Below are 27,441 nucleotides of genomic sequence, written 5' to 3' on the forward strand. Positions count from 1 at the left end.
TTTTACAAATATAGCTAAACCAGAGACCTACAGTTGATGAACTAAGGGACAGAAAAATCCTGATTCGATTCAGTGATTATGTGGAAGTGGCTAAAGCACAGGACTATGACAGACGAGCAGATAAACCATGGACAAGACTATCAGCAGCAGATAAGGTACTGACATAATTTAAATGAACCATCATTACTTTCTAGTTGCTTTGTATGTAACGATACATTAGATTCTGTATGTAATAGTGTAATTAAACAATATTATGTTGTATTAATGGCTGGGACATTTAATCTCTCCTCTGTGCATGTTATGATTGGTTGCTATGCAGCAGCCACACTGAGACATGCTATCAAAAGAATTTATATATATTTATAAAATGCCTATTTCGCTAAATTACAAAGTACCAAATATTTAAGAATCTGTGAAAGCAACCCAGCATGTTCCTGTTCACTAGCAGTTGTCATTTAAAGAGTGATCTCATTTTTATAGCTCTGAATTTTTTGGCATTATTCAGCAAAAGAGAAAATAAGTCTTCCCTTATGACTGTGCAATCCTATGGATATAGGTGACAACAGAATCTCGCCTCATACATGCATGTTGTGATAGGGCAAACACAGTCTGATCTTTATTCAAAAATGATATGTACTGAAAATTGTACAAAAATCCATTTACCAATTTCTGGGCAATCTTTCCTGATCCTTACTAAATTTTAACTGTAATCACATTAAATGTAAGAAAATAAATGCTGTGGTTTTATGCCCCTTTCACAATTACTTCTAGGCAGAGGTGACCATGTCAGCAATCACTAATGAATGATGAACAGCATTTTATCAGCAATCCATATAACCTAAATTTTCAGTGTCTCTACTGGTCATTATATGCCTTACTGTGCCCAGCACCTACTATTTCTACTTTATGAAACTCCACTCTGCAAATCTGGTGCTTTATAATGCTAATAAATACAAAATTATTTGTTAACCCTCTTTCTTTTTAAATTTATAGGCAGCAATTCGTAAAGAGCTAAATGAATACAAAAGTAATGAAATGGAGGTACATGCATCGAGCAAACATTTGACAAGGTAAATTTTCCAGCTATTTATTTCCATTGCCTGGTAAAAACTAGACTTTGAATCATGAGTCTGCAGATTTTGTTCTAACATGTGGAAGTGGGAGCAGAATATGCACGGGAAGGTTTATTTTAAAAGTAAATGGAAGCATTTTTCTCTTCATTCAGAGTATGGCTTCTCTGAATTGTTTTGCTTAAATTAGCATCTACTGAGAAACCCCTATGCCTTCCCAAGAACTTCAGTCAGCATGTTTGAGTAAGATTTAAAAGCTACTACAAAAAACTAAATGTAGGATATAACACAAAAAAAATACAATATGGTTTAAAGCACATGAATAACTTAATACACTGTATGAAGATAATGGAGTTAAATATGTGTGAGTTTGTAGTCTCGGTCTCACAAACATCACAATTTCAGTGTTAAGCAACACAAAATTCTTCATACTGTAGTAAGAGATACACAACACCCATAAGCAAACATGTAATAGATTTGCTCTAGTGGATTCAGCCTGTAGCTTTCAGTATCACTTCAGTGTTAACCCAGTTGCTATTGGAAGGTGTGCAACTGCACAAAGCACACTTAACAGCAGTCTAGTAGAGAAGTCATGAGAAAATACTGGCTGGGACACTTGTTGCTGGGTATGATCTAGTGCTTGCAGAAAGCCTCATGTGCCAATGCTGATCACAGCTACTGTGTCTGTGGAAATCTAAAGGCACATTCATAACATGCATGAAAACACTGGAATCTTGCAAGAGGGAAAAATTGCAAGAGAGATGCTGTTTCCACAGGCATTATGATACTTGCACAAAGACCTTGTTACTTATCGAAAAGAAGTATTTAAATATCAACCAACTATTTCCTATAATTTCTATTAGGTCTCTTTAGCTAGTCCAATTGCTCTTAAAACATAATTTTAGGAGTGGCTAGGAGAACAGTTCAATCTTACCATATCTGTAAGCTTTCTCAGGTGAGCTTGGTGTTAAAATAAGCTGCCTACCATTATCCTAAAGAAGTAGGCGTTCAGTTGGAAGGCTCAATTTCAGCCATGCCTGCAGCCCTATTTCCATGTTCACACACAGAATGAAACTGATTCTAATTGGGCTTTGGATGCTCAATGAAAGGATGATCCAGGCAAATAACCTTGAGTCATAAATGCAGTATAAGTTAATCTAAATGTTATAATTATATAATTCTAGATTCTTCATGCAGCTGTCAGGGTTCTTTTGATATTACAGGGCTCAGGCTCAATATTTATGACAAAACAACACTGGATTGATAGAAAGAAATATAGAAGAAAGGGGTGGCTGCAGATTAAGTGCAAAAGTGAAAGTTGCCTTATCCAACTGAAATTATCTGAGGAGTTTAATTAAGTGGATTAAAATAACATGTTTTGGAATTTAGTCCAGATATTAGAATTAAACAGCCTTACAATTTACAGTTAGTGCTAGGACATTACAAATGGCTGGGACTTTAATTACATATCTCAGCCAGAACAACAAGCCTACAGAGCAACAGTGCATTTGTTCCAGGCAGAATCTAAGAAAAGAATATATATATTAAACCAACAGTACTTCATACTTTCCAAAGCATCAGCTCAACATTGTTTAATTCTTATAAAACAACAAGATTATGGCACAATAAAGATTACTGTTAACAACAATGACAAACTGTGGCCTCATTCCTAAAACAAACAAACAAAAAACCCCACACACATATTTGCATTTGCACTCTAAAGTAATCGCAAACTGGTTAGAGTGAAACCTGCAGTGTTACTGCACTATAGCTATAGCATACAAGTGAATATTTATACTTGTAAAAATTAAGGCTTACAGTTGCTAAGATTTTTCAATACTGTTAATGCATATTTAAACAGTATGTTTACTTAAACAAGCATTATTTTTGTTAATGCAACATTAACTACTTTTAAAAATTCTGTATTTCTAAACTACTTCATGAAATTTTCAAAAAAGGCCTCTTCAATGTCTCTTCATTTCTCCTAGATTTCACAGGCCATAGAAATTTTCTTCTGAGAAGAATCTGTCTTTACTTTTTGATATTGCTGCTGAACACGTATCAGGGAATATAGAAGTGTTTCCCTAAAGTTCAGTCCAGGATACCGTGATGTTTATGAGAAAGAATGACACTGCAGATGAAATCTCTGCAGCATTCACTGATGGAAACACCAGAGGATGTACTTCACTCTGAAACCGGAAGACTGATGGCCTGTGGAGTGGGAGGATCTGCTGAAAAAGCTTGAAGTAAAGCTACTTGAAGGAACCTACTACTCTCCTTTAACACTTGTTTTAAACTGTTTTGCAGTCTATCTTGGAAAAAGGAGATGTTGTGCATGTACAGGCTTTACCATTCCAAGGCCTCTGACATAAATGGACATGACACACTGTCATTCAGTATTATGTTGACAAGACATTTTGAACTTACCACAATTAGTTTGTAAAACACTTAAGTTCATGTTCTAAAAACTAATTTAATGTATTATAATTTCATTCTTTTTTATATAATGTCTAACAAACACAGCTGCAAGCATTTTTGATTCCTGTTACTTTTGTTCTTTAATTAAATGACTACTTATTGCAGGAAATGAACACGTTTCTTAAAGCTTTTTTTTTTTTCCCTCCCCCCCCCCCCCCCCATGGTTTGTTGGGAAGGGTAGAGATTGCAATTGTTATGCACCAGATCATATTGCTTCTTTAACAACACAGAGTCTTACAAAAGAACAAATAAGGATTTCCATCTTGTGGAATATTGATATTTTAGACTAGATCTTAAGCAGTATAACTTGATTGTCATTATATACTAGTTAAAGATCTGGCCCACTGAAGAATGACAAGTTTGCTGTCATTCTCATTAAAAACAACTAAATTTGACAACCACAGATGAACTGTTAAAGTAAAAATGTATTTTCATATTTAGCAAACAAATTCCTACATTTTTAATAGTAAAACTGTATGTATAGTTGAAGGATTTTCCTGAAAATAAGAGGAAAAGAGTTACTATGTGATAATAACAAAACAAACAGGATTTGTTGAGAAAAATGCAAGGGAAGACATTCTAATAATGCTTGACATCCAGAAGCATCCAAGGATCCTGCTCAAAATATTATTAGAAGGAAAAACACAGAATACTCTGGTAATTGATAATCGTGCCTGTCGCAACAGCAGTAAAACGGCACATACACTTTTAAGGAAAAAAAAATCTTTGCAAAAGTCTCAAATACTATTTAAAAAGACTTTCAACAGTAAAATTTTACAAAGGCTCTATCTCTCCTAGCTTCGTTGAATGGATATGAAGCATGAAAACAATCAAGAAAAAGGTATGTAAAAGTTTTTGTATAGACTCCTACTATAGTGCTGCAAGATGGTGAATAGAATCAATTCAAAGAGTAGATTGGTTAACTTTTGATTCTCTTCTGCTCAGTGTTGAAGTTAAACAACAAATACAGTCTAAACATTGCATAATACTAACATATAAGAATGGAAGGTAAGAATGTACAGAGCAATATTGAAAAAGAAGGACAACTGTGGAAGAAATCTGTGAATCACGGCAGGTGTGTTGCGCAGAACCAACAAAGTTGACATTTATGATTTACTTGCCCTCTAGGCAGCTGTAATTTTGTACAACCTTTTATGTTTGACTTGCATGAATATCAGTCCAAGACTTGAATTACCCAATTACTTGATCCAAAGATTTTCTTTTCTATTCTACTGGCATATAACCAATGGAGCCAGCACTTAAATTTAGCAGTGATGCATCAACTTGCATTGATAATAAGTGCTGTATGAAATATTTTAAAATAATGTTGAAAATATAATAAACCAAAAAATGTTTTTAGGGTAACTTAGAGCAAAAGCATTTTTTTTTTTTTAACTCCAAATGAGGTCTGTGAGCTATATTACTAATGAGACTTACCCATCTTGAAGTTATGCAGCAATATACTTAGCTTTGTCCTCAAGCTCTCCTTCCTTCACAAGAATCTTAGCCTTCTTTCTACTTCAGTCTGGTAAGAGGCAGAAAACTGTGGCTACTTCAGAGCCACACGTGCTCACTGTCAGCTAGCTAGTGCCAGCTTACCAGTGGGCAAAGCAGTTAAGTAGTTTGGAGTCTGCATGTACTGTCCACAACTGGGCCACACGGAGTGCTTGCTTACTCTTGGAAGCTGGGTGGTATTCACTGAAGATATCTTTAGCTGTTCTCCCTATGCGGTTTTTTGCTCAATAGAAAGAAGAAACACTTCCAGCGTGCTGAATTCATTACTTCATTTGCCTTGAATGTCCTCTGGGGTCTCACGTCCAGAGACTGAAAAATGAGCAATCTCCTTGAGCTGTAGTGTGACTTTGTGAATACTATCCCCCAGAATTTTTCAGATTTTTAACTTTGTTAAAACTTTGTTGTAACTGGCCAGTGTTTCTAGAAGTGAAATGGGCTGGGGTAAAGACTGATGGATAGACAGTGCAATTGCAATACTTCACCATGAGACCTTGCTAAAAATAGCAGTTGTATTACTTTTCCAATATACCCTCAACAGTAAGAAAAAAAATTTGAGTGTACTTTTTAAAACATTGCGTTAAAGGAAAATAGTATTTCATATACAGTTGAACAATTCAATTAGACCAGTAAGATATCTTTAACATCTCAGGAGGTCCATCTAGTGGAGATGACAGATGATCACAGGCTCAAAAAATGAACAACTACCCCTTCAAAAAAGATCAGAAATGCAGAAAGAGCACTTATGTGGTGGAATGAGCAGACCAAATTATTTTCTGGCAATTTCAATACAAAATGCCTAGAGAGAATATGGCCTTGTGGTTTTGAAGTTTAGTTCATAAGGAATAATTTGCATTTGCAACTGTTTTTGTTTACAATGACCTATTTCCCATCAAAAAATCAATTACTCTACATTCTACATCTGATGGGCAGCTCTCACATGCTCACAACTCTTTTGAGTCAGTGCACATAGGAAGAAAATCTGTCACATTCATTTCTGATCTAAGCAGTTGCTTTTTAAAGATGGTATTTTGAATAAGATAATAGTAGTTTTTCATATAAAATCATAGATTTAGGTAGGAAAGGGCCTCTGGAGGTCATTGGGTCAAATCCCCTGCTCAAAATGAGGCCAAACTTGGCAATACATTGCTCAGTGAGTGCTGAATTCAGACTGTAATCTATAGACTTTCATTTTTCAAAAAGAGATTACAGACATAATTTGTAAATTGTACAGATAATAAAGTAATACAGTTCAAAGATAAAAGGCTAAGTCAGAAATCAGTAATATTTCCCCTTTCCTTCAAGGAACTCTGTCTGGTTTTCTCTTTTCTTAAAATTGCATTTTAAAATGTTACAGCTTTTCTTCTCTGAAAATAAACTTTATGACATGGGTAATATCCAAAATAATGAAGGACATATCAAAGATTTATGGACCACTTGTGGGTCAGAGAAATTGCATGGACAAGCCAAGAAAGAATTAAGAAAAGGAAACTTATAAGTATCACCAAAGATGCAGACAGTGGTTAGGTATGGGAGTGCATTTCTTCTGGATGCTTTAGGGTGGAGGAAAAAAAAAAGAAAGAAAAAAAAAGGTATGTTGTGTTTGAAAGAAGTCAAATCAATAACTACAAGAAAATATCAAGAGGCTGAAAGCCACTGCATTAGACTTTCTCAAAAATATGAGACAATAGCCATAGAGCATAATAGCTTATTCAGAATTAGCTGGAATGAAAATACAGGAAAGTTCTGAATTCAAGACTGACAATGGTTTCTGTAACAGAGATGAGATAAAAAACAATAGAGAAGAATGCTGAAAATAAAGGCCCCTGTGCTGATAAAGAAAAACCATGTTAGGAACGTAGACAGGAAACTGAGGAAAATCAGAGAAGACCTGAGGGTAGAGAGGCTAATGGAAGAAATAACAGACAGAAGTACATATGATGTTAAAGACAACGAAAGACCAAAAGATGAGCTGTAAGATGTAATGCAAAAATAAGAGGTATAACACAATCAAGTTGTGAGGAACTGTTGATTCAAAGTTCAATAACGCATTATCTAAGAGAACTCTGTGGTCATAAAATGAGCTACAGACAAGCGTGCAGCACCCTCTTCAGGCTCACTTCAAAAACTCTGTGAGGGTGGTCCTGAGCTCAAGCTACTAAGATGCTGGGTTTTTTACTGGGAGTCAGTGCCATGATAAACATGCAGCTCTGCATCTGCTTATGTATACATGCTCTAAAACATACACAGTCTATGAATTAGTCTCTCCAACCATTACTTCTCCTTGATCACCTGTAAATTCCTCTATTCCTCATTTCTCTAACAGAACTTAAATGAAAAAAATATTAAAGGTATTGTTTGAGACCTGAAGAATTTAAAGTGTATTTGCAAGATTGCAAAGACTAAAAGGTTGCTTAGGAACTTTAGAATACAAGGTAGTTTGGGTTTTTCTAATATAAAAGAAAATTAAGAGAAATACTAGCTTAGAAGTTGCATGTCTTAGATATTCAGAGGAAACATCCTAGTTACTACCTGACAGCAATGGAGAAGAGTAAATTATGACTCACAGGTTGTTCTCATAGGAAATCTTCTGAAATCTAGGCATGTAGAATAGATGATATTAGTATGTAGGATATATTTTCAAGCTACAGGCATAAGGCCTTCTTGTTGTCTGATATCTTTTTGTCGTACATGAAGTACTTGCTAAAAATAGATTTTCTGTGACAAGAGTGCAAAAATGTATTACTGATTTAAAGCAAAATTGTAATGATATGGTTCTGTAAAAATGAGACAGACAAAACATTTTTCCTGAAACATTTAATACAAATATTTGCAACATAGTTCAACCACCCCTCTTTACAATTTCATTTTCTGTTAGAAACTCCTACTAAAGTCTAATGCCACAGATTAATAGGATAGAGCTCTCAGACCTGCTATTTGATCCCTAAGTAAGTAATTTATGACCATATCCTGGATCAGACAAAATATACAGACCCAAACATGAATTTGGGTATACCTAGACCCAAAACATGGGTTGGAAGTGACTACTTTTCTCTGAAAGTCAGTTAAATAAACTAAAAAAATCCTCCAATATTCCTTCGAAAACTCCTACAAATATAGCACCTCGCTAAAAATTCAAAAATTTACATACTGCATTTTAGCAGATTCAGTGAAATAATCTCAAATATCTCTAAAAGAAGAAGAAATCTTTAATCTTATTAAGGAGAACATGCTTTCATTACAGTAGTTTGCTTTGAGTTAAAAACAAAAACAAAAAAAAAAAAAACCCCAAAAAACCCCAGTTGTAAAATTTCACATTAGAAGAGTGTTCATATTCATCTTGAACATCAGGAAAGTATCCAAAATCACTACATTAGAATTTTCTGTCTTCTGATAGAAATAGTGTCTGCAATCCTCTGCGAACATTAAAAAGTTCCTCTTCTTGCTGTGCAAAAAGCATTACATTTATCACACACTTTAAAGAAAGTATTTTTAAGTTATAATACTTTAAATACTACCAGCATATAATACGTTACTTTGACATACTTGAAGTATTGTACTTTCTCTTTCCATGTTAATATTCAGTATATTAAGACCTAGAACTAATACATCCATATCTATCTTATCTCAATCAGATAAGTATAAAATGTCAGTGATATTTGCATTTTATCTCACTTACACTTTTGATAGTGTATGAGAAACTAATTTTTAGTACGTCAATGTGCAAACATCTATGCTTTTTTAAAAAATAAAAATGAAGCTAACTTCATTTACCATTTCTTTAAGAAGTTTCTCTTGAAGTCCTTTCATATCTTCTTTCATCAGATGCATCTATAAAATATACTTACACTGACTGTTTTTTTCCCTGTTCACAATCAGTAACACATTTTCAAGAAGGCAATTACATTCCTAAATGATTTATAACTGACAGATAGAGAGATGCACAAGCATGCACTAGTCTAAGGAAAGAGAGGTTTGTGTCTAATTTGTTCTTTCTTGGATAATTAACACTGGTAAAGAAAGCCACAGAATACAGTATAAACCTCACAATAATTTTCCAAATAATTCACAAATCTTTTAGTGGGTGAAGCTTAGCAATAAAAGGCTGAATACTGCTACATTAAAGGATATTTTATGATAACAAAAAATTGCAGAAATATCTAAGCATTAATACAATGCTGAGAAAAAAGATGTTCCTCGAAAAAGAGTTAATACTGCTATCTGTTGGCATAAAATGAAATAAAAAATGATCAAAACCAGCAAAGAGACGAAGGTTTGTCATACCTCAGAAGTAAAAATATGTTCTTCGTAATCAATGGTGCGGTGGATGTTTTCTTCAAATGAAGTTTTAAGAATCTGAATTCTAAGAAAATAAAATGCAGTTCAAACTACTTTGCTACATATAATCGTTCCACGCATAACATGCATCCCTTCATTTGCAGTGTATCAGTACTTAGATGCATGGATAAATACTATGGTCATTATTACTCTGGAATATTGCAGTAGATGTTTAGACATTTGGATGAATACTAATTACATTTTTACAATCACATAGTTTTTCTCATCTAATGAATATTATCTCTTCTTTATGGAAGCGAACAATCACACAGAGAATATTACTTGGCCCTATTCATGCCTTGAATGAACACAGAACACAAATCTAAAACCAGCTTTCATGAAGTCTACTAACCTCTGTTGCTCATTTTTCATGTATGTACTAAAAGTATGTGCATGTTTTTTCGTAAAATTCTAGAACAAAAAAAATAAATAGGAAATGATCAGCAGGAAATAAGATTTTCTAAATGGAAACTGGTATCTAATATGAGTAAATTAACTTGCTATCACAGACTCAGCATAGAATGCATAGCAGTTATAAAGTCACTACAAATGCTTAAAAGAAAAAGAAAATAAAAGGCGGGGGCAGGAAAAAAATTAGTTCAGCAGGATAAGGAAGTTCAGGAGGTCTGTTTGCATGGAATGAGTTTCACCAAAAATCTGTTCCGTATAACTGTTTCAAAACCATGGAGCAGACTATCCATGACATTTAAACCAGACTTTGCATATCATTTAAGTGTGGTTAAAAGAAAAAAAAAAAAATCAAGCCATGCCTTAAGGGATCGAGGGATGGGGGAGGAAGAAACAGTCTTACGTTGACATGAGTATTTTTATACTGATTTTACTTCATAGCAAGTAGCAGATACATAATGTCAACTGCCTTGTCTTTGAACATAGAGCAAATCTGTTTCAAATGCCTACATGGTATGCCTGAAGAAAAAAAGGTTAGATGAAAAAAGATGGTGTAACCAGACCATTTAAAGTTGTATTTTAGCCTAAAAAGAAAAAAAAAACATACAATGATGACCTAGAAATTCTAAGGACGTAGCATAAGCCAATTTTGACATTAGAAATAACGTATTTAAAATCTGATCTAGTGTATATGTATGACTAATACATATACTTGCTTCTTGTGAAGCAAGATAATAAATGCATGTTTAATCAGAATTAATAATTTAAAGATTATATAGGAAAAAAATCTTCCTCTAACAATGTTTCCCTTCATGATAAAATAATAACAGTACAAACCAAGAATTCTTTTTCCATATTTTTCAAAGACTGAGAATCTTTCTCAAAATTCTCAAGCTCCTCAATGATAGCAAAATGAAATTTGTCCAGCTGCCTGATCCTATCAAAACAAAGTAAGTTACATTTAGAAGGTATTTGTTGCATTTTTATATGTGTTTTAAAGTAAATTTTTTGTTACAGACCTGCATTCATGAAGCTGATAACTCATTGTTGCCAAATGGTGGTGGGCAGCTCTTAGTGATTGCTTAGTAAAATGATCCATTCTCCTCGAACGGCTCTAGAAGAGTGTATTTTAGTATTAGTTTCAGGTAATTTTCACTTTAATAAAAACCTGTTACTAAATAATTACAGTAGTTGATATGTTATCACTGACGGTACACTGAGCATAAGTGTTACATTTACTACATTATCTCCTTCTCATTTAAAAAATATTTTTTAATGATAGATTTATAAATCTAAGTTCATATTTTGGTCAAAATTTTGTTTTAAGTAGAATATAAACTGTTTGAAAAATTGATGTATACTTTCTCTATTTTCAGAAAATCTAGCAAGTGATGTGTGACTGCAGCTGTCATACAGGAGTGAAAGCATTATTTGGGCTCATACTTCCCTTTTTATAAATAAGTTATATTCACAAGTTTGATCATTTGAAAAGCAAAATGTCGTATACTCATTATGTTAGGTAAGTAAGCTTGTATCCCATAAGATAAGATAAAAAATAAGGCAGATCTCAAAAAGAAAGAGTAAATGATTATGTAGAAGGAATTGAAAAAGGCTTAAAAAGCAACCAGAAGTCTGTAATTTCTTAAGCTTGTATGTGCTTAGCTATTTCCATGTTGTTTTAAGCAAATTCTGTAGTGTAATATACATTACTATTCATATGTACCCACACATATAATTAATATTGTATGTGAAAAGTCTTGCCTGGATTTTCCTAGTAAATTCTGCTTGGAGCTTCTGACATATACTGATAGTTGAGCAACCAGGTTCCCAAATTTCTCCATCCAAAACAGACAGATCATTTACAGATAGAGTGGACATGCTTTCAGACACTTAAAAAAAAAAATGTATGTCACAATTCATTATTAAAAAGTAGGAATATCATATTTAAAAGCATCTTATCTGTAGTTACAACAGGGGCCTCAGTCAGCTGTTGCAATATAAAGTTTAGTTACCTCAATCAGCTATTGTAATATAAAGTTTAGTTTCCTTAATTAAATGGCTGAGATCAGTTTCTATTTTCACGTTTCTGACTTTTTAAATAGAGACAGTCTATATGTATGTAGTATTTCTCTCTTTTATATGTAAAATGCTTTTTATGGTTACTATCTTTTTTATTAATACTTTTAAATTGTTATTCTAAACTTTTGCACAACTATATTTAAATATTAACTTTAACTCCATAACTAACCTCTGTAAGTAGTATCATCATCTGTTTTAAATAATTTTCTGGGCAGCAGCTTTGTTGTTCTGTCTCCTTTCTTTTTCTCTTCTTTGTTTGTTTCTACTTCATCAGAATTGCTTTCTATATCACTGTAGTACCGTCGTTTGTGATATGTATGTATAGTTGGTCCTTTAATAAACATGAAGACAATGCTTAATTTTAAGATTATTTAAAACAATGTCATTGAAAGATAAAGAGATTATCTTCCCTTCAGATCAAAAGTCTAGGAGTACGTGTCCTGGCTTTGAAGTTCCAGTACCATATAAAAATCAACGAGCATGAACATTGCATTCATAGAGGGCATGTTGAATAGGCATGGGTCCTTGAGATAAACGAACAACAGGTTTTCAGTGGAATGCAAGTCTTCCTGGTCCATGAAAGACTGATTCCCTAAATACACACACTCACACCAAGCCTTATTTTCCCAGTAATCCTATTTCCCACTGTTTTAGATCAGGAAACACTCCAACTGACATTAACTCTTCCTTAGAGAGCTACTGTATTTTGGAGGCAGATTTTCAGTTTACATAGACAGTGGAGTATTTAAAGCAGTGCAAAAACATTGATTAATCTGAAAGAACAGTATTAGGTTAGAAAAAGAATAAAAATAGAGTAATAACAAATACGTTTAAAAACTTGAGCTGTATTTATATACCAAAGAAATGCTTTTATTAAATATTACAGACACATTAGAAACCTTTTGTCTTAAATTAAATGTCTGTACCAGACTCATGTATGGGGCCACAAGGTTCTTCACACCAGGACTGTACTTTACTTCCACTGGAAACGGATAATGGTGATGGTGGCAAATAATCCTAAAAAAAAGTTCAGTGTATATTAGCTTCCAAGATAATAAGCCCTTCAGAAGTCTTCATCAGAAATCCATGTTTATGTTGCTTTTCTTCAGTCTACAAACATGAACACAGTCACAGCAAGGAAAAATTACTACATGAATTTTATTCAAAGGGCATATTCTCACTAGGTAAGAGAAAAAAAGAACAGATCCTTCATCATATTAACAAGTAATGATAGCAAGAAGTCAAATGACCAATGAAATCCAACTGTTTCTTAGTGCAAAAGGAAAACTATTCCTTAAAGGAGTTGTTAGCACTTTTGTTTTACTAGAATAAATATTCATGAGAATCTGTTTGAAGGGATAGCAGTTCATTTGCCAATACTACAATAATTGCTATACTAAGTAGTACTTTAACGCTACGAGAGCACATTAGCACATTGAGAATTTCTGCATGAAAACTTCACAGTTCTCTGATTTGTGAAAACTTTTATTTATTATTGGAAGTAAAAAAAAAAAAAAGTCACCTGTTAAGATATTAATTATAACTGGTTTTGTTGAGACAATTTTTTCTTTATATTCACATGATAAAGATAAATATTTAAGATATGTAAGATACGTCTATAATAATATAAAATAAGATATAAATTAAGATAATTTTAAGATAAATTTTATATAAGACAGTGATACCAACTGTAAAGTGAATAAAATTCATGAAAAACTACAGCTCTTTTCAGAATGAGGGATGTAGTAACGTACTTCTTTACTTTTGATGACAGGTTTAGTGATATCTTGTTGCTTTCCTTCAGCAGAAAGTTTCTCTGAAGAGCAGTTCCTAAGACTCGAATCTTCATTAGCATCGCATGTTCCAGTTACAGATCCCTCTGCATGTTTTTCACTAAGAGTTTTATATGTGGTTATTGGAGTTAAGCTGAACTAAAAAATTAATGAAAAGCAAAACTATAATTGAGAAGAGATGTACAAAATTGTACTGCACTTAATAGATTAAAGAACCACAATGAACTATGGTATTCAATTGAAAGATTAAAAATGGCAGCAGGAGGAAAAAAGATGCACATTTAGCGTAAGAAGAACGAAAAATATTTAGAATTCTTTGAAATTATGAGGTTAAAAAAAGATACATTTCCACAAAGAAATCCCACTATGAATGTTGTCCAAGAACCAGCATGAGGCACACTGCCAAAGCTTTCTTCTGTCTGCAGAAATTCCTAATGAAGTCTGATTTAAGCTCTTCTGTAAATCCCATTTAGCATTCATGCTGCACAACAGTATTCACATAATTTCTAGTTCATTTGTACCTTTATGAGAGAAGCTTTGAGCAACTGACAAATACTACCTAAATTGAATCTCTGAAATATAAATCCTACATTGCCAAGTTTGTTTTTGAAAACTTTACATGTACTCAATTTAATGCTCCCCTTCTGTGATAAAAAAAAAAAAACATTCAACAGATCAGTGAAGAAAACATGGTATTCAGAGCTTTACTATGGAGAGGGATGTAGGAAATCAATTTAAAGCTCTTTCAGATTATCCTAACTTCTGTAGACCACTTAAAATCCCTATACAATTTACAAGCTTCTGTTGGTGCAACTCGATCAACACTAACCACATAAAAGTGTCAAGAAGTACATACTTGGCAATTTTAAAGCAAGTAAAAATTGAAAATACCACTTCAGTTATGTCCAGTGTATGGGTGGAACTCATGGTTCCCTTCTAGCTTGAGATGCTTTATATAATATACAGGACATTTTCAGCTAACACAGTCCCTCTGAAAAAAAATATATGCAACTCAATGATCATTCTGTTTATTAGAAAAAATATTAACACATCATGGTTGGAAAAAATGTTTTCTATTTCCTCTTGGGTTTCTGAAATAACATCATTATTTATCTCTTCAATCATGAGCAAGCAGCTTTGGTTAGATATAATTGAAAATTTTGCCTTATGGATATTTCACACATCAAAGCTGTTTTTTTGCTTGCTTCCATTTTGATAAAGTGTCCTGCATATATCAAAGAAAAAACCTTTTTCATAACGAAACTATCATCTCCTGAGAAAATAACTCAGATTGGTCTGACTGCTCTGCGAGAAATGGTCTGTTAAGGTTGTATTAAAACAGAGTGAGTAATTATCATCCACTACTCAATTCAAATCTGCTTTGGACAAAAAATACTTTAAAAAGCTATTTCAAGACTCAGCTGAATGGAACAACTTTATTTGAAACACAAATATTGAAATAGTAGTAGAATAGTTTTATAGTCTTACCAAAGATGCTGCAGTTAAAACAGATGAGAAACTTTTATTTTCTAATGTTAACTTTTTAACAATAGCCCCAGGGGACCGATTTAGATGAATAGCTTCAATATTCTTTTTTTGTGGACAGAGATTGCTGGGAGAGATTCCTTTCCCAAAGTTTAAAGTTTCCAGTTTTTCTGGTGTTAACTCCTGAAGCCCAGGCGATCTTTCACTAGAAATATGCTCTTGAGTAAAATCTCCCTCTGATATTCTTTCAGCACCTAGAAAACAGTTGCTTAACTGTGAGCATGAGGAATGAAAGGAAAAATAGCATGTTCAAGCCCTATATTGCTAATCATCCCTACTCTGAGTATTTAGATATAGTATTTAAATGTGCAAAACTTGACTGTACTGAATAGTGGTACTATTCTTGCCATGCTTAAACTGTTTGCACCCTCCACACTATTTTAACAGCTACCAGATTAACTCTAACAGCCTACTTTAACTTACCTATTGCACTTCTATACTATGTTGGTGTCAAATAACCATACAAATCATAAAGAATGTTAGTGATATCTTAGCATGTTTTCTTAAATTATGAGGTATACGCATTCAATTACGAGGTATTTCATATTTTAAGAGTATGAAATAAACAAATGTGTATTACTGTGACAATCCTCATTTAGCCACCAACTTTCTATACAGTACCTCAAAAAATTACCGCCAGAATACGTACATCTCATTGCCTCAAGAGATACAGGACTTTCATCTGAAGGCATTTCAACTTCTTTTTGATTTGCAGAATCCTTTGATTTGGTAAATGTTTTATGTGTATAGTCTGTTACTCTCTTTTTTGGCTCCACTGATATAACATTCTGTAGTTCCTTCCGCTGGCTATCATTTTTGTTTTGCCCATTTATATGTTCCTATTAAAATACAACATTCAGAAAAACATTACTTTCAAACATACAAAAGTGTGTAAACATGTAAAGAAGGTATTATCTACATATACAGTTGAACAAAGAGAAGGCCCCAAAAGGAAGATCATTAGAACTATTTAAATTCCCAAGGATATCAGATATTCTAATGTTAATAAACATTTAATTTGTATGATTCAGTATCCAAATTTCTACTTTTATAAATTTTTTTACCATTGGAGACAACTCCTAGTGCTCCAGGAATTAATCAGTGAAGTTTACAGACTTTTCTATATGTATTAAAAGGGTATGCTAAAGAATGAAAATATTTTAGCACCCTATGTCATTGCTTAGTTTAGAGAAAAATAAAAATACCTATTCAGATATTTACCAAGTATATTGACATACTCATCCTCTCCGAAGTCAGCATTTTCTTTTCACACACAATAGACATAGTGTTATCAAAATCACATCATTGTCATCTCAAAGAACACACTTGGATCGACTAAAATCTCCCATTAGCATAGACATTTTCAAATTTTTTTAAACAAAGGACACAGTAGTTCTATGGAGCAGAATAAATTTCATAAATAGAAACTGAAATACTATTGCTAGATTTAAGGCTTAGACTTTTATTTAGAACTGTTTTTCTCTAGCTGGTAACTACTCATATTTAAAATGGAGAATACTAGAAACTAAAAATACTACAGAAAATTCAGTTCCACTTGTTCATTTTGGGCACTCAAATTGGAGAGTATACAAATCTCAGAATATACTTTGGAAGACACAGTAGAAATGGGTTTTTAGGAATATAGTGTAACTACTTACCCATGCTTTTGATTTCTCTTTCTTAGAGGGACATGCTGAAGACTTCCTTTCACTCTCTGACTCTGAACTAGAAGGTTCCTTGTAATTTTTCGCTAATGCAGCTCTTCGAGGTCGTTTAGGTCTGGTGGTATGTTCTATCATTTCATCAGTTCTGGAACTTTGTTTTTTACATTTAGCTATCTTTGGAAGAACAAAAATACCTTCAATTTATATCAGAATAACTACCAGAATAAATGGCAGGTAATTGCTCACTTACTTGAAATTCTGTATTTCAACTAACACAGTACGTTCAGTTCTGCTGCTTTTTACATAATACAGAGGATCAAATGTCATTGTAATGTATCTGCACTGAGTTTAACGGACATATGCAAGGCAAAAATACAGCAAGTAAAACTAAATGTTTGACAAACTCTGAGTTAATTCATTAGTGAAAACATTGTTTTCCTTATTCTCCAGATTAAAACAAGCTACACTAATAAATCCAAGAAACAGAAGTGTCAGTTGTGGTAAAGTAAAAGGTCAAAAAAGAGCCTAGGAAACCAGCTAATTATGTCAAAGAGTTAAATGGGAAGCTATATAATAGGGATTATTATGGTAAAAGTTATTCCATGGATCTCTGTTTGCAATTCTTCAAAAGTCCTGAAGTTTTTTAATGTTGGTCTAAGCATACAAATATGAATTCTTCATTTAATTTTGCCCTACTCCAAATGAATTTCATTTTGCACAAAAAAAAAAAAAATCAAAAATTCATCTACATGCATGCACAAAAACTCAGCAGGAGAATATCTAGGTCTCTCCAAAGTAGTGTCTAAACTGGTGGAAAGACCAACCTCCTAAAGACCTTGGAGAGGTAATGTGATCTACAGTTTATGCTAGGTGAGCACCTCTTTCCATAAACTGTTGAAGAGAATAGCAGAAAATGCTAAGTACTTGCACCAATACCACAAAGGTAAGGTGGTAGGCATAGCAGTGGCATTCCCTGTCTCCTGCATAACGACATGAGAACTTTGAGATTTGTGCTTTAAGTCATCAGCCTCTTAAGTATTCTGGGAAGATTCTTAGTGTAGATACGACAGTGCTGTCAGGAATGCAAAAGTCAACAGAATCAGAACAGTCAAAGTAAAGGCCAACTTTCAGCTGGATTAAAGCTGAAGTGGGTTTTCAAACCCTGTTCTCTAAAGTGTGAACACATTTACATTAGACTGTAATTGGACTTCAGCTCAATAGAACAAAACTAAAAGTATCCTGCCTAGTGAGGGGGAACTGGCATCCTTCACTGTCTCCTCCAAACTGATTCCCTTAGCAACTAGACTAGAACTGGTCTTCCTTTCTCTCTGTGCCCCCTCTACATCATTAACTGCTACCACTCTCTCTGTGCAGTGGCAAGCTTTCAGAAAAGGAGCAGAGAACGTTCTCATCAAAAGTACCTCAGAGATCTGAGGTTAGAGACCTAAGATTTGAGTACAAAGACTCTCAGACTGAGGGATTACACCTCTTTCCTCCTACTTTTTGAAAGTACTCTACACAAAACAACTGCTTTCCAAGCTTCCACATCTCCAGCGTCAGTCTGTTAGCAACTTCCTGGGATGTTTGAAACTCTCTTCTGTTTTGATTTATGTGGACTAGACACTACCATCGATATCTACATGTGGTGACCTTATCTTCATATTGACAATTTATATTAAATGTATATAAATAGTTTTAAATTACTAACATTAAATAGATTTGAATAATTATTACTTAAGAGACTTTTGGGGATCTTAGTTTTTGTTTTTAAAATGGCTTACAACCATCTTCCATTAAGATGTTCAAAATCACCTGTCATTTATTATACTCAATTTTAACAGGTTTACAATATTTTCCAATTATTTATTAATATAATCATTTATATTTTTCTTTTCAGAGTTGTAGTATGTTAACTATGTTAATCAAAAAATATACAGTCTTAAAGCTATTACAATGCAGTTAAGCATATTACCCAAATTAAAATCCTCACTGAAAAGCTAATGACATATTCAACAGAGCAGATGGCTATTAAGCAGTAAATAGTCATAATCAATGATTCTAAATAATAAAAATTACAAAAGCCTCAAAGTACAATAATCATTCTAACTCACAGCTAGTATTATCAGTGAAATACAAGCTAAATACTACAAAAAGAATATACTAATCTGAAAATAACTAACGGGATTTAATAAATGATTTGAAATAAGCATGAAGCAATTGCATTTATTTATGCAAAATAATTTAAAAAGTTCCTATGGTAAGTTATTTATTATATTATATATAATACATATATAATAATAATCTATATTATATATAATATTACAAGTTAAGTTGCAAGTTTACATTTACCTTTTTCTTTTTTATATTTTCTCCTTTAGATGAATCCATCTGGCATGCAGGTTCAGAGAATTTACCTGCTGTTACGACAAACAGTATTAGAAAAAGCAGCATAATAATCAGATATTTGACATTTACAATTTTAGCAGTAAGATTATGGATCCACTTTTATTCCCCAAAACCTACCGATTCAGTAAACTGCTTTCAGTGCATTATTTAAAAAGTAAAAGCTTTTTCTTAAAACAACCACCTCGTTCCCCTGCCTCCTAGTAATTTTCCACATTGAAAAATACAGATTTTGGGGGGAAATTAACATTAATAAATGATTATGAGAACTAATGCTAACATTCCTCGTGTTTGGAGATAAAACAACAAAAATGGCATTGTACATTTAACAACACATTATACACTATACAGTTAGTAAATGTGGTTAAATTTAACATAGCATTCTTAAGGAATATGAAAAAAGTCTTACTTTTTTCTGTGCTTATTGATTTCCCTAAGTTTTTACTTCTACTGTAATCAATTAACTGTGGTTTAGATTTTCTATTTGATTCTTGTAGCCAACTAATGTCTGTCACACTTTCATCAGCTCTGTGGTCCGTATCTGTGTCACTGAAGAGATGCTTCTTGTTTCGATTGTTTTTAGTCTATAAAAAACAAAAGACCTTTTAAGAATATACCTTTCACTTACACACGTAGTATTTAAAGGCAGGAAGAACAGATAAAGCTGACCCACAAAAATCTGAGCCTTACTTCTTTTTCTCTTTTCTTTTCAGCACTGGTTTTATTTTCATCTGGATTCCTTAATTAAAAGAAAAAAGAAAACAAGAGAAAAAACACCTTTGAAGAAAACATCAAAATCATTAAACATTTTTTTCCTAAATCTTTCTGCTATTCACATATGCGGATTAAAGATTTAAATGAATCTATTGCCTTTAGTTTTCACATCCATTTTAGGAATATCTGTTCACCTAAAGGCCTAAAGAATTAACTTATTTTCTAGAGACAAGCAAGGACACACAGCAACAACACAACCGTCCTCTTACAAGTTGGTCATTACTGAAAAAATAGTCCTCCATTTGCAGAAGGTCATATCCCTGTAGTAGTCCATTTAGAGAACTAAAGCTGTCTCTTTCATGAAACAAACTATTTCATTTTTATCAAGTTATGGATAAGTTTCCCCACAGAAAAAACTTTGAAATAGCCCAGGATACCATGGCAACTACATTTATTAAAAGTGGTAACATCTTGACTTTGTCATCACTCATACATCCCCTGGACTGGCATAATGGAACACTGGGGAATATAAATGGTATTGTTCTGGATGACAACGGGAATGGACTAGGACACAATATAATATCCCTACCCCTTTTTGGTTGGATTTGTATTAACACTCAGTTCAGTAACATGCAATTCTTGGACCTGAAAATGTAGAAAATAAAGTGAGAAACATCTGAAAATTTTCATTCAAGATACTCTTTAAAACAAACTTCGAATGATGATTAACTTCTATCTCAGGAATTATTTAAAAGAAGAGCTGGTAGTAAAAACCAGCAGGAACTGACTGAAGCTTTCATATCTCAAGCTTTATAGATTAGTTTCCAGTCACTTCATCCACTGCCTTCTTCCACTCAGTAAGCTCTTCTCAGTGATAAAAAGCACAACTTTGTCCTTTTTCATTTTAACATCTGAGCAGAAGTGTCTTTAGAGGGAGGATGGAAGGCAATTTTTACTACTTTTAGAATAATAGATTTATGCTACTTATTATAATATAAGCTCTTTTATTTCAGGAAATATTGTAAAAGATTTAAGTGGCCAGAACTTTAAGATAGTGTATACGATTATACATTTGAAAATTATGAAGTTATTCATATACACAAGCTAAGGATACGACAAACTTACTCCAAGCTTTATTGTAGGCTCATCAAACCCACTGAAGTTAAAGTTGTAGACATCATCCCTGTCAAACAGGCACAGAGAATAATTTTGTGAGTGCATTAATGAAGTATCTCAAAGTTATGTAAGGGTAATTGGAAATTTTGTTTGAAATTGTTTCAACTACTCACACAACATGACCTGCAGTTATATTAAGAAAAGTAGTAGTTTTCAGGTTTCTGTTCTGAACTTTTCCCTACACAGAAATCAAAAGTTACTCATACGTTGGATTGGACTTAGGCATTCAAACATACTGTCACCTCAAAAAGCAAGTTCTTCAGCATAAAATACAGAAAAAATAGCTGATGCTCAGACTCTCTCACACTTGATTAGCAATAATACGATAAGGCAAAAGTGGACAAGAGCTGGTGGAGACTAAATGTGAAATGCAAATTTTCATCCTTTAAGGATATTAAACTCATAGCATTTTTTCCTAAATGCATTAGACTAATCTCTGTGCCATGGTTATATCCCATCTAAGGATTCTATAGTCTCATTTAGTCCTGGTTGTTTACAGCACCCTCTTTCTCCTAAGTATTTAGCATTGTCATATTCAAAAGAAAAAACTCCACGCTCATAAGTAAACTCCACGCTCATAGACGCAGCTATATAGTATGCAACTAGAAATTAATGTAAATTTCTCTCACTAATAGATGCCCACATAAGTATTATTCTAGATACCATATTAACAAATACTTATAAAAAATATTAAGTATATACACCTTATGTCATACTTAACAATAAGTTTAACAGAAATATTTAACATTCAGTGATATTTATTAACTTTTGCTTTACATCCACTAGCTGCCACCACATTTTTGCTTTTTATATTCCAGCATTTGTAAAGCATTTTTTGCATATTTCTGAAGCAAAAGAACAACAACAAAAGCAATTTAAGTATACCTTATAGACACTGAAATGGGACTTATGTAAATGTGATCTAAAAGAAATAAGGATACATTTTGTTAAATGGTAATTAGAATATATGCATTAAAATACTACTTATATAAATGAATGTCTTATAAAAACAATTATCCTTGTATTGATAGCATAGCCTAAAAATAACTCTTTAATATGAACCTCTGAAGGCTTTCTGCTTTGACTTTACACAAGAAAAATGCCTTTTCACATTTCAACACTATATAACTGATTTTTCAAAATAACTCATACAAGTCTAAACTAATTCAAGTTCATTTTTCCCTCCATTACAACCGAACACTAAAGGATAAAAAGGCACCTAAAGACAAATTTAACAGGTAGTCAGACACTGTAGTACAAAAAAAAAAAAAAGAAAAAAAAGAAAACAAAAAGAAAAAAAAAGAAAAGAGTGGCTTAATAGGGATTTTCAGAACTATTCATGAGATCAAGCCCTTTCATTTTTGTTCTAGAGAAACTCCAGATCACACAGCTACACTGCCTGTCCTGCTTGCTTTCAAATCCCTATCCAAAGCCTTTAAAAAGCAAAGTAGTCAAACAGCCACTCCATTCCTTTGCACCCATTTGTCAAACTGTAAAGGAGAATGAGTAGTAATTGTATGTATAGAGTATCTCAGAGAATCAGTCTGTAAGGTAAAACTGATTTCTTTACGAATACATTAAACTGTCCACCAGTCAACTGTTCAAGGAGGAGAGAACTAAGAACTTTAGATCATTAGAAAAATGACGACTGAACACAAGTTTGAACCTTGAACTAAAACAAAAGGACAGATACCCGCACTGGTGCACATACTGTAAAACACTCATCAGGCGTCCCAACTAAATTCTTCCCACGAAAATTACTATCCGTGAGTGGATGAGTGAAAGAACACTGAACAGAATTTCTGCCAGCCCCTGCAGTGATTTCAGTTATTGGGACTATTAGACAGACTGCTAATCTCCTATACTTTGGTACAACAGGTTTACCAGAAGCAAATAAGCAATTCTGATGAAAGCAGAATATGAAATACCAGTAGATAGGAAAGTAAGTCATGCACAAAGCCACATGCACAAACACAAAAAGAACAAGCACAAGAGTAAATAGTTCACATCATACCTATTGTAACCTGACGAGTCTCTTGATTTGCTTTTATCATCAACCTTTTGTTTATATCTGTCACTGATGTTACTAATTAGTAATTTTGTTGCTTCTTTCACTTCTTTAGACTTTGATTTCTGCAACAATATTTTGTAAGACTCTTAACTTTGAACCCACTCAATAGAAGGACAAAGCTGCAACAGGACTGCAGTTTCCCAACAATCACCTAATTTCACTGAACGGTCTTGTAGAAGTATTAAACCACATTTCTTTGAGAATCACTGCTCACTCTATGGGCAATGTAAGGGAAAAAAAAAAGCTTAACACCTGAAGGTGTTAATTAACAATTAGGAGGCAATCTTAAACAAGTTACAGCGAAAAAAGTAAACAGTTGTACTTGACATTATTTAATTCACTCTGTTAGTGGAAACTCAATATCAGATCAGTTTGAGTAAAATAAAATATATGTTCAGAATGCTGAAATACTGAAAATTTGGTAATGTCCTTAATTAAAAGTGAAAGAAATGAAAATAATACTTGGGCTGGAGCATCTGCCCTATGAGGAATTGCTGCTAGAGCTGGGCCTCTTCAGCCTGGGGAAGAGAAGACTGAGCGAGGATCTTATCATAAGTACCTGAAGGGAGGGTGTCAAGGGGTCAGGGACAAACTCTTTTCAGTTGTCCCATGTGACAGGACAAGAGGCAATGGGCAGAAATTGAAGCACAGGCAGTTCTGCCTGAACGCGAGGGGGAATTTCTTCCCTGTGAGAGTGACAGAGCGCTGGAACAGATTACCCAGAGAGGCTGTGGAGTCTCCTTCTCTGGAGATCTTCAAGGCCCGCCTGGATGCAACCCTGTCTAACACGCTCTAGGTGACCCTGCTGAGCAGGGAGGTTGGACTAGATGATCTCCAGAGGTCCCTTCCAACCTTACTGATTCTACGGTTCTGTGAAAGTAAAAAACTCACCATCTTTGACTGTTTATGATTTGCAGTCTCTTTTCTAAAGAAAGTATCTTCCTCTTTCGTATCCTTGTATTTTGTAAAATCAGAATTCAAAGATGTTTCAGACACTCTAGCTGAAAGAAATGTTTTAAATTATGTTTCAGCAGTAGTTGAAATATTATTCCCTTCTGTAGTTAACACCTTCTGTTCAAAATGATTAGTACTGTTTGACTGCCTACTCAGTATTTTGTAATATTCTGCCTCGTATCAGTTTCAGTTTTCTTCCTTTTTTTTGTTTTTGTTTTTTTTGTTCGTTTGTTTTGTTTTTCCAGAAAGGTACTTCCAAAAACAGAATAAAAAAGATTGTTTCACAGATCTTTTGCTAAGAATGGAAACCAATATAAGGAGAGAAAAGGACTGAGTTAAAAACATTTTAGAATGTTGAAATATTTTTAGCATTAAAAATTAACAAAATACAAACATAACCTGGATGGGATGTATGCCCTGATGACAGATTTAGCTTTTGCTTGTCACAGGTTGTTATATTAGTCTCAGGAACAGAGCATGTTCGTTTTTTCCATGTTTTTATTTCATCAAAAGATCCTTCCAAAAGACCAGGTAATCTAACAAAAATACCACCATCTTATTAACAATGAAATGCAGAAAGTGAGTCTTAATTATAATAAATTTGAATCACAAAATAAGAATGCTAATCAGTAAATACCAACGCATGTTATGTTGGCATCTAAGCCTGCTACCATTCTTCAGTTAACCAAGGCATTGTAAAACGGTAAACCTTAAAACAAACAAACAATATGTATTTTTAAGTCAATATCTAAAAGGGAACAGCATCCGATGGCCACCGTTCAAGTTGACCTTAGCTGCATGCCTGTGATGTGTCTATAGGAGTTACAAATAGATTAAATTTGCACTACCATTTTTCGGTACAGTTCACATACACACAAACCCATGTGCCATTTGTATTTTATCTTCTGATGTCATCTGAAAGAATTCTTCTGCTTCTTACTACAAAACGGTTCTTGAACTTGATTTACCTCCTATGAGTTTGTTAACAAACACTGTTTTCATAGCAATCAAAGAATTATTAAATTGGTGAATATGTTTATAAGACCATAGAAGAGTCATGTTCATGAAGTAGTCTGTCTTATCAACTATATAAATATTGCTATTTTGGTGCCATATATTTCAAAATAAAAACAAACGAGAAACCCCATATAATAAAGTGGCCTCACTTACACAGCCAGCAGTTCTTAATACAGCTGTCAGGGAAGACAATTATATTCTGGAATTCTCTAAAACTATGCATCATAATTTCAACTCTGGCAATATTTAAACATACTGCTCTCAAAAATAGTATGTTTCTCATAACAGCAGTTACTTTGGATTCTCTTCCAATACTTACAAAGATTTGTTGCATCTCATTACTGGTTGAGAATCAGGAACAATATCTAGTTCTTCATCTAAATGAAATATTAATCATTATTACAAAAGAAATGGACAGAAGTTTTAAAAAAAAATCAACACTTGCAAAGTTACTTGCCTAAAGTTCCTTTTTGACTGGCCTCATGTTCTGTCTCATGTAGCATTTCTAAAACTTCTTCAGCACAGATTTGCTATAAACATAGTAGGACAATACAAATAAAACATACTAGCAGAGCACTATACATACTATAACTTCTTAAGTGTGTATTTTTCCTAATAACATACAAAAATCTTTTTTCAGTTCACTGAAGTACTGATTTTGATACCTTTTCAGGCAGTTTTGCCGCATTTCTGATTTTGGACTTCCTGATATTCTGTTGTGTTTCACAAAATTCATTGTCTAGTGCACACTTCTGTCTATTCTAAAAAGGGCAATAAATAACATTTACAATCCATAAAGGCAAAGAAATAAACTTTTTGTGCTAAATAATGCTTGAAATATTCTAAACTATACATTTTATGTACTACAGCCTTTTTTTAAAGCATGACAATACCAAAAGAAATGTTTCAGAATCCAGTAATCAGGGATTTGACCTGAATCTGTTCCCAAAAGACAGTTGAAAATAGAAATAAAATCAAAGTGTTAGTCTGAAGTCTTTGTTGACCCAGAACAGAATCAAAAATACATAAGTAAATAAATAAAAATCTATACTTAAGCTGCAGTTATTCACTAACACCTATGTAGCTTCAGTTCAGTGAACACACTGTAGCTCGCTGTATTATAAGTTCCTTAAAAGTATGTCAACATTGCGTAATGAATTTGATATTCCATGTACACACCATCATGAAATTGTACAGGGAGGAAGAACCATCGTTGTCAGTAGAAGCAAATTAACCCTGGGGTCAATACTGATGACTGAATGTAAATTCTGGCTAATTTTATAAGAATCTATCTGACTACAAAAAATTAAATCTGAAATCCAGAGGACAAGAAAACCTTATGCAATAAAGTAATACATGCATGACAATATTTTTTAAAAAAAGTGAGTTACTGATCGCAAAATCTAGCTCCCCAAAATACAAATTATGAAGAATTTAAGTTGTTTTTCCCCCATTTTCTGCAGTAATATTATTCTGAGTAAAAGACTTAGCTACAGATGATGTGCATACTCCAGTAGCTTCTTGATGTAAATTCTTCTTTCTGGTCTCATTTATTACACTAATGTTAGCCCTTTCAGCAGAACTTATCATTGGCAATGGTAATTTAAATCGTCCTTTACAGGGAGTGGCTGAAAGCAAACCAGAGACATGTTAGAATTGTTCCTTTACAATAATTGTGATGCTTGTGACATCAATATGTGATGACCGCATCTGTGTGGATGGCATAACCACATTATTCCATAAATTCAAAAAAATGTGGCTAGTGGTGGTACCAACCCATTATGCATCTGTAACAATTCCATCAATTTCAATTGATGCAATTCAAGCTACATCGAGGTTAACGAGCCAGTAACAGATTATAGATGTCCAGAGGCCAGCAATGCTTTGTTACAGCCTGCCACTGATAGAGAAGTCATGTATTTAAAGATTTAACTATATTTCTGTTGGGGTAGACCTTTTGGCAAGTTCCAAATAAAAGCCAAAGAAGTTCTCCGTCTTATTCCATCCTCATTTGAAAATGCTCTAATTTCTATGCTCTAATACTCTTAATTTATACATGCTACATGAATATACAAGACTAAGGATACTGATACATTTGAGACTGTGCAAGAAATTTGTAAGTCGCACTGTTCAATCATCAACTGCATCACCAGCCTAAAATGACTTCTTTCCTACGAACTCCTTCATTGTATCAATTGTTAAAAATCTGTCAGTTTAGG

General features: G+C 33.3%; 2 protein-coding genes across 4 annotated transcripts in view; one reads left to right on the forward strand and one right to left on the reverse strand.

Annotated features, from left to right (window-relative positions):
• Positions 1-3,592, forward strand: part of PHACTR3 (phosphatase and actin regulator 3) — a 113,552-nt gene extending 109,960 nt beyond the window's left edge. For all 3 annotated transcript variants that reach the window (XM_062589152.1, XM_062589153.1, XM_062589154.1), the window contains exons 11-13: positions 15-155; positions 994-1,070; positions 3,059-3,592. In XM_062589152.1, coding sequence (XP_062445136.1) covers positions 15-155; positions 994-1,070; positions 3,059-3,074 — 234 coding nt within the window. In that variant the 3' untranslated portion in view covers positions 3,075-3,592. The remainder of the gene's footprint in view (positions 1-14; positions 156-993; positions 1,071-3,058) is intronic.
• Positions 3,593-8,433: 4,841 nt separating this feature from the next.
• Positions 8,434-27,441, reverse strand: part of SYCP2 (synaptonemal complex protein 2) — a 31,205-nt gene continuing 12,197 nt past the window's right edge. Inside the window, exons 18-43 of the mRNA XM_062589358.1 lie at positions 26,732-26,850; positions 25,680-25,752; positions 25,542-25,599; positions 24,605-24,741; positions 24,143-24,252; positions 23,195-23,313; positions 22,066-22,102; positions 21,294-21,358; positions 21,130-21,187; positions 20,594-20,649; positions 19,981-20,029; positions 19,700-19,874; positions 19,237-19,304; positions 16,882-17,061; positions 15,873-16,062; positions 15,167-15,417; positions 13,640-13,816; positions 12,812-12,902; positions 12,055-12,216; positions 11,568-11,695; positions 10,826-10,920; positions 10,644-10,743; positions 9,751-9,809; positions 9,345-9,423; positions 8,835-8,891; positions 8,434-8,505 (exon numbers count right to left, since the gene is read on the reverse strand). Coding sequence (XP_062445342.1) covers positions 8,434-8,505; positions 8,835-8,891; positions 9,345-9,423; positions 9,751-9,809; positions 10,644-10,743; positions 10,826-10,920; positions 11,568-11,695; positions 12,055-12,216; positions 12,812-12,902; positions 13,640-13,816; positions 15,167-15,417; positions 15,873-16,062; positions 16,882-17,061; positions 19,237-19,304; positions 19,700-19,874; positions 19,981-20,029; positions 20,594-20,649; positions 21,130-21,187; positions 21,294-21,358; positions 22,066-22,102; positions 23,195-23,313; positions 24,143-24,252; positions 24,605-24,741; positions 25,542-25,599; positions 25,680-25,752; positions 26,732-26,850 — 2,765 coding nt within the window. The remainder of the gene's footprint in view (positions 8,506-8,834; positions 8,892-9,344; positions 9,424-9,750; positions 9,810-10,643; positions 10,744-10,825; positions 10,921-11,567; positions 11,696-12,054; positions 12,217-12,811; positions 12,903-13,639; positions 13,817-15,166; positions 15,418-15,872; positions 16,063-16,881; positions 17,062-19,236; positions 19,305-19,699; positions 19,875-19,980; positions 20,030-20,593; positions 20,650-21,129; positions 21,188-21,293; positions 21,359-22,065; positions 22,103-23,194; positions 23,314-24,142; positions 24,253-24,604; positions 24,742-25,541; positions 25,600-25,679; positions 25,753-26,731; positions 26,851-27,441) is intronic.

The sequence above is a fragment of the Rhea pennata genome, chromosome 16 (genome assembly GCF_028389875.1).
Source record: "Rhea pennata isolate bPtePen1 chromosome 16, bPtePen1.pri, whole genome shotgun sequence".
NCBI classification, from domain to species: domain Eukaryota; kingdom Metazoa; phylum Chordata; class Aves; order Rheiformes; family Rheidae; genus Rhea; species Rhea pennata.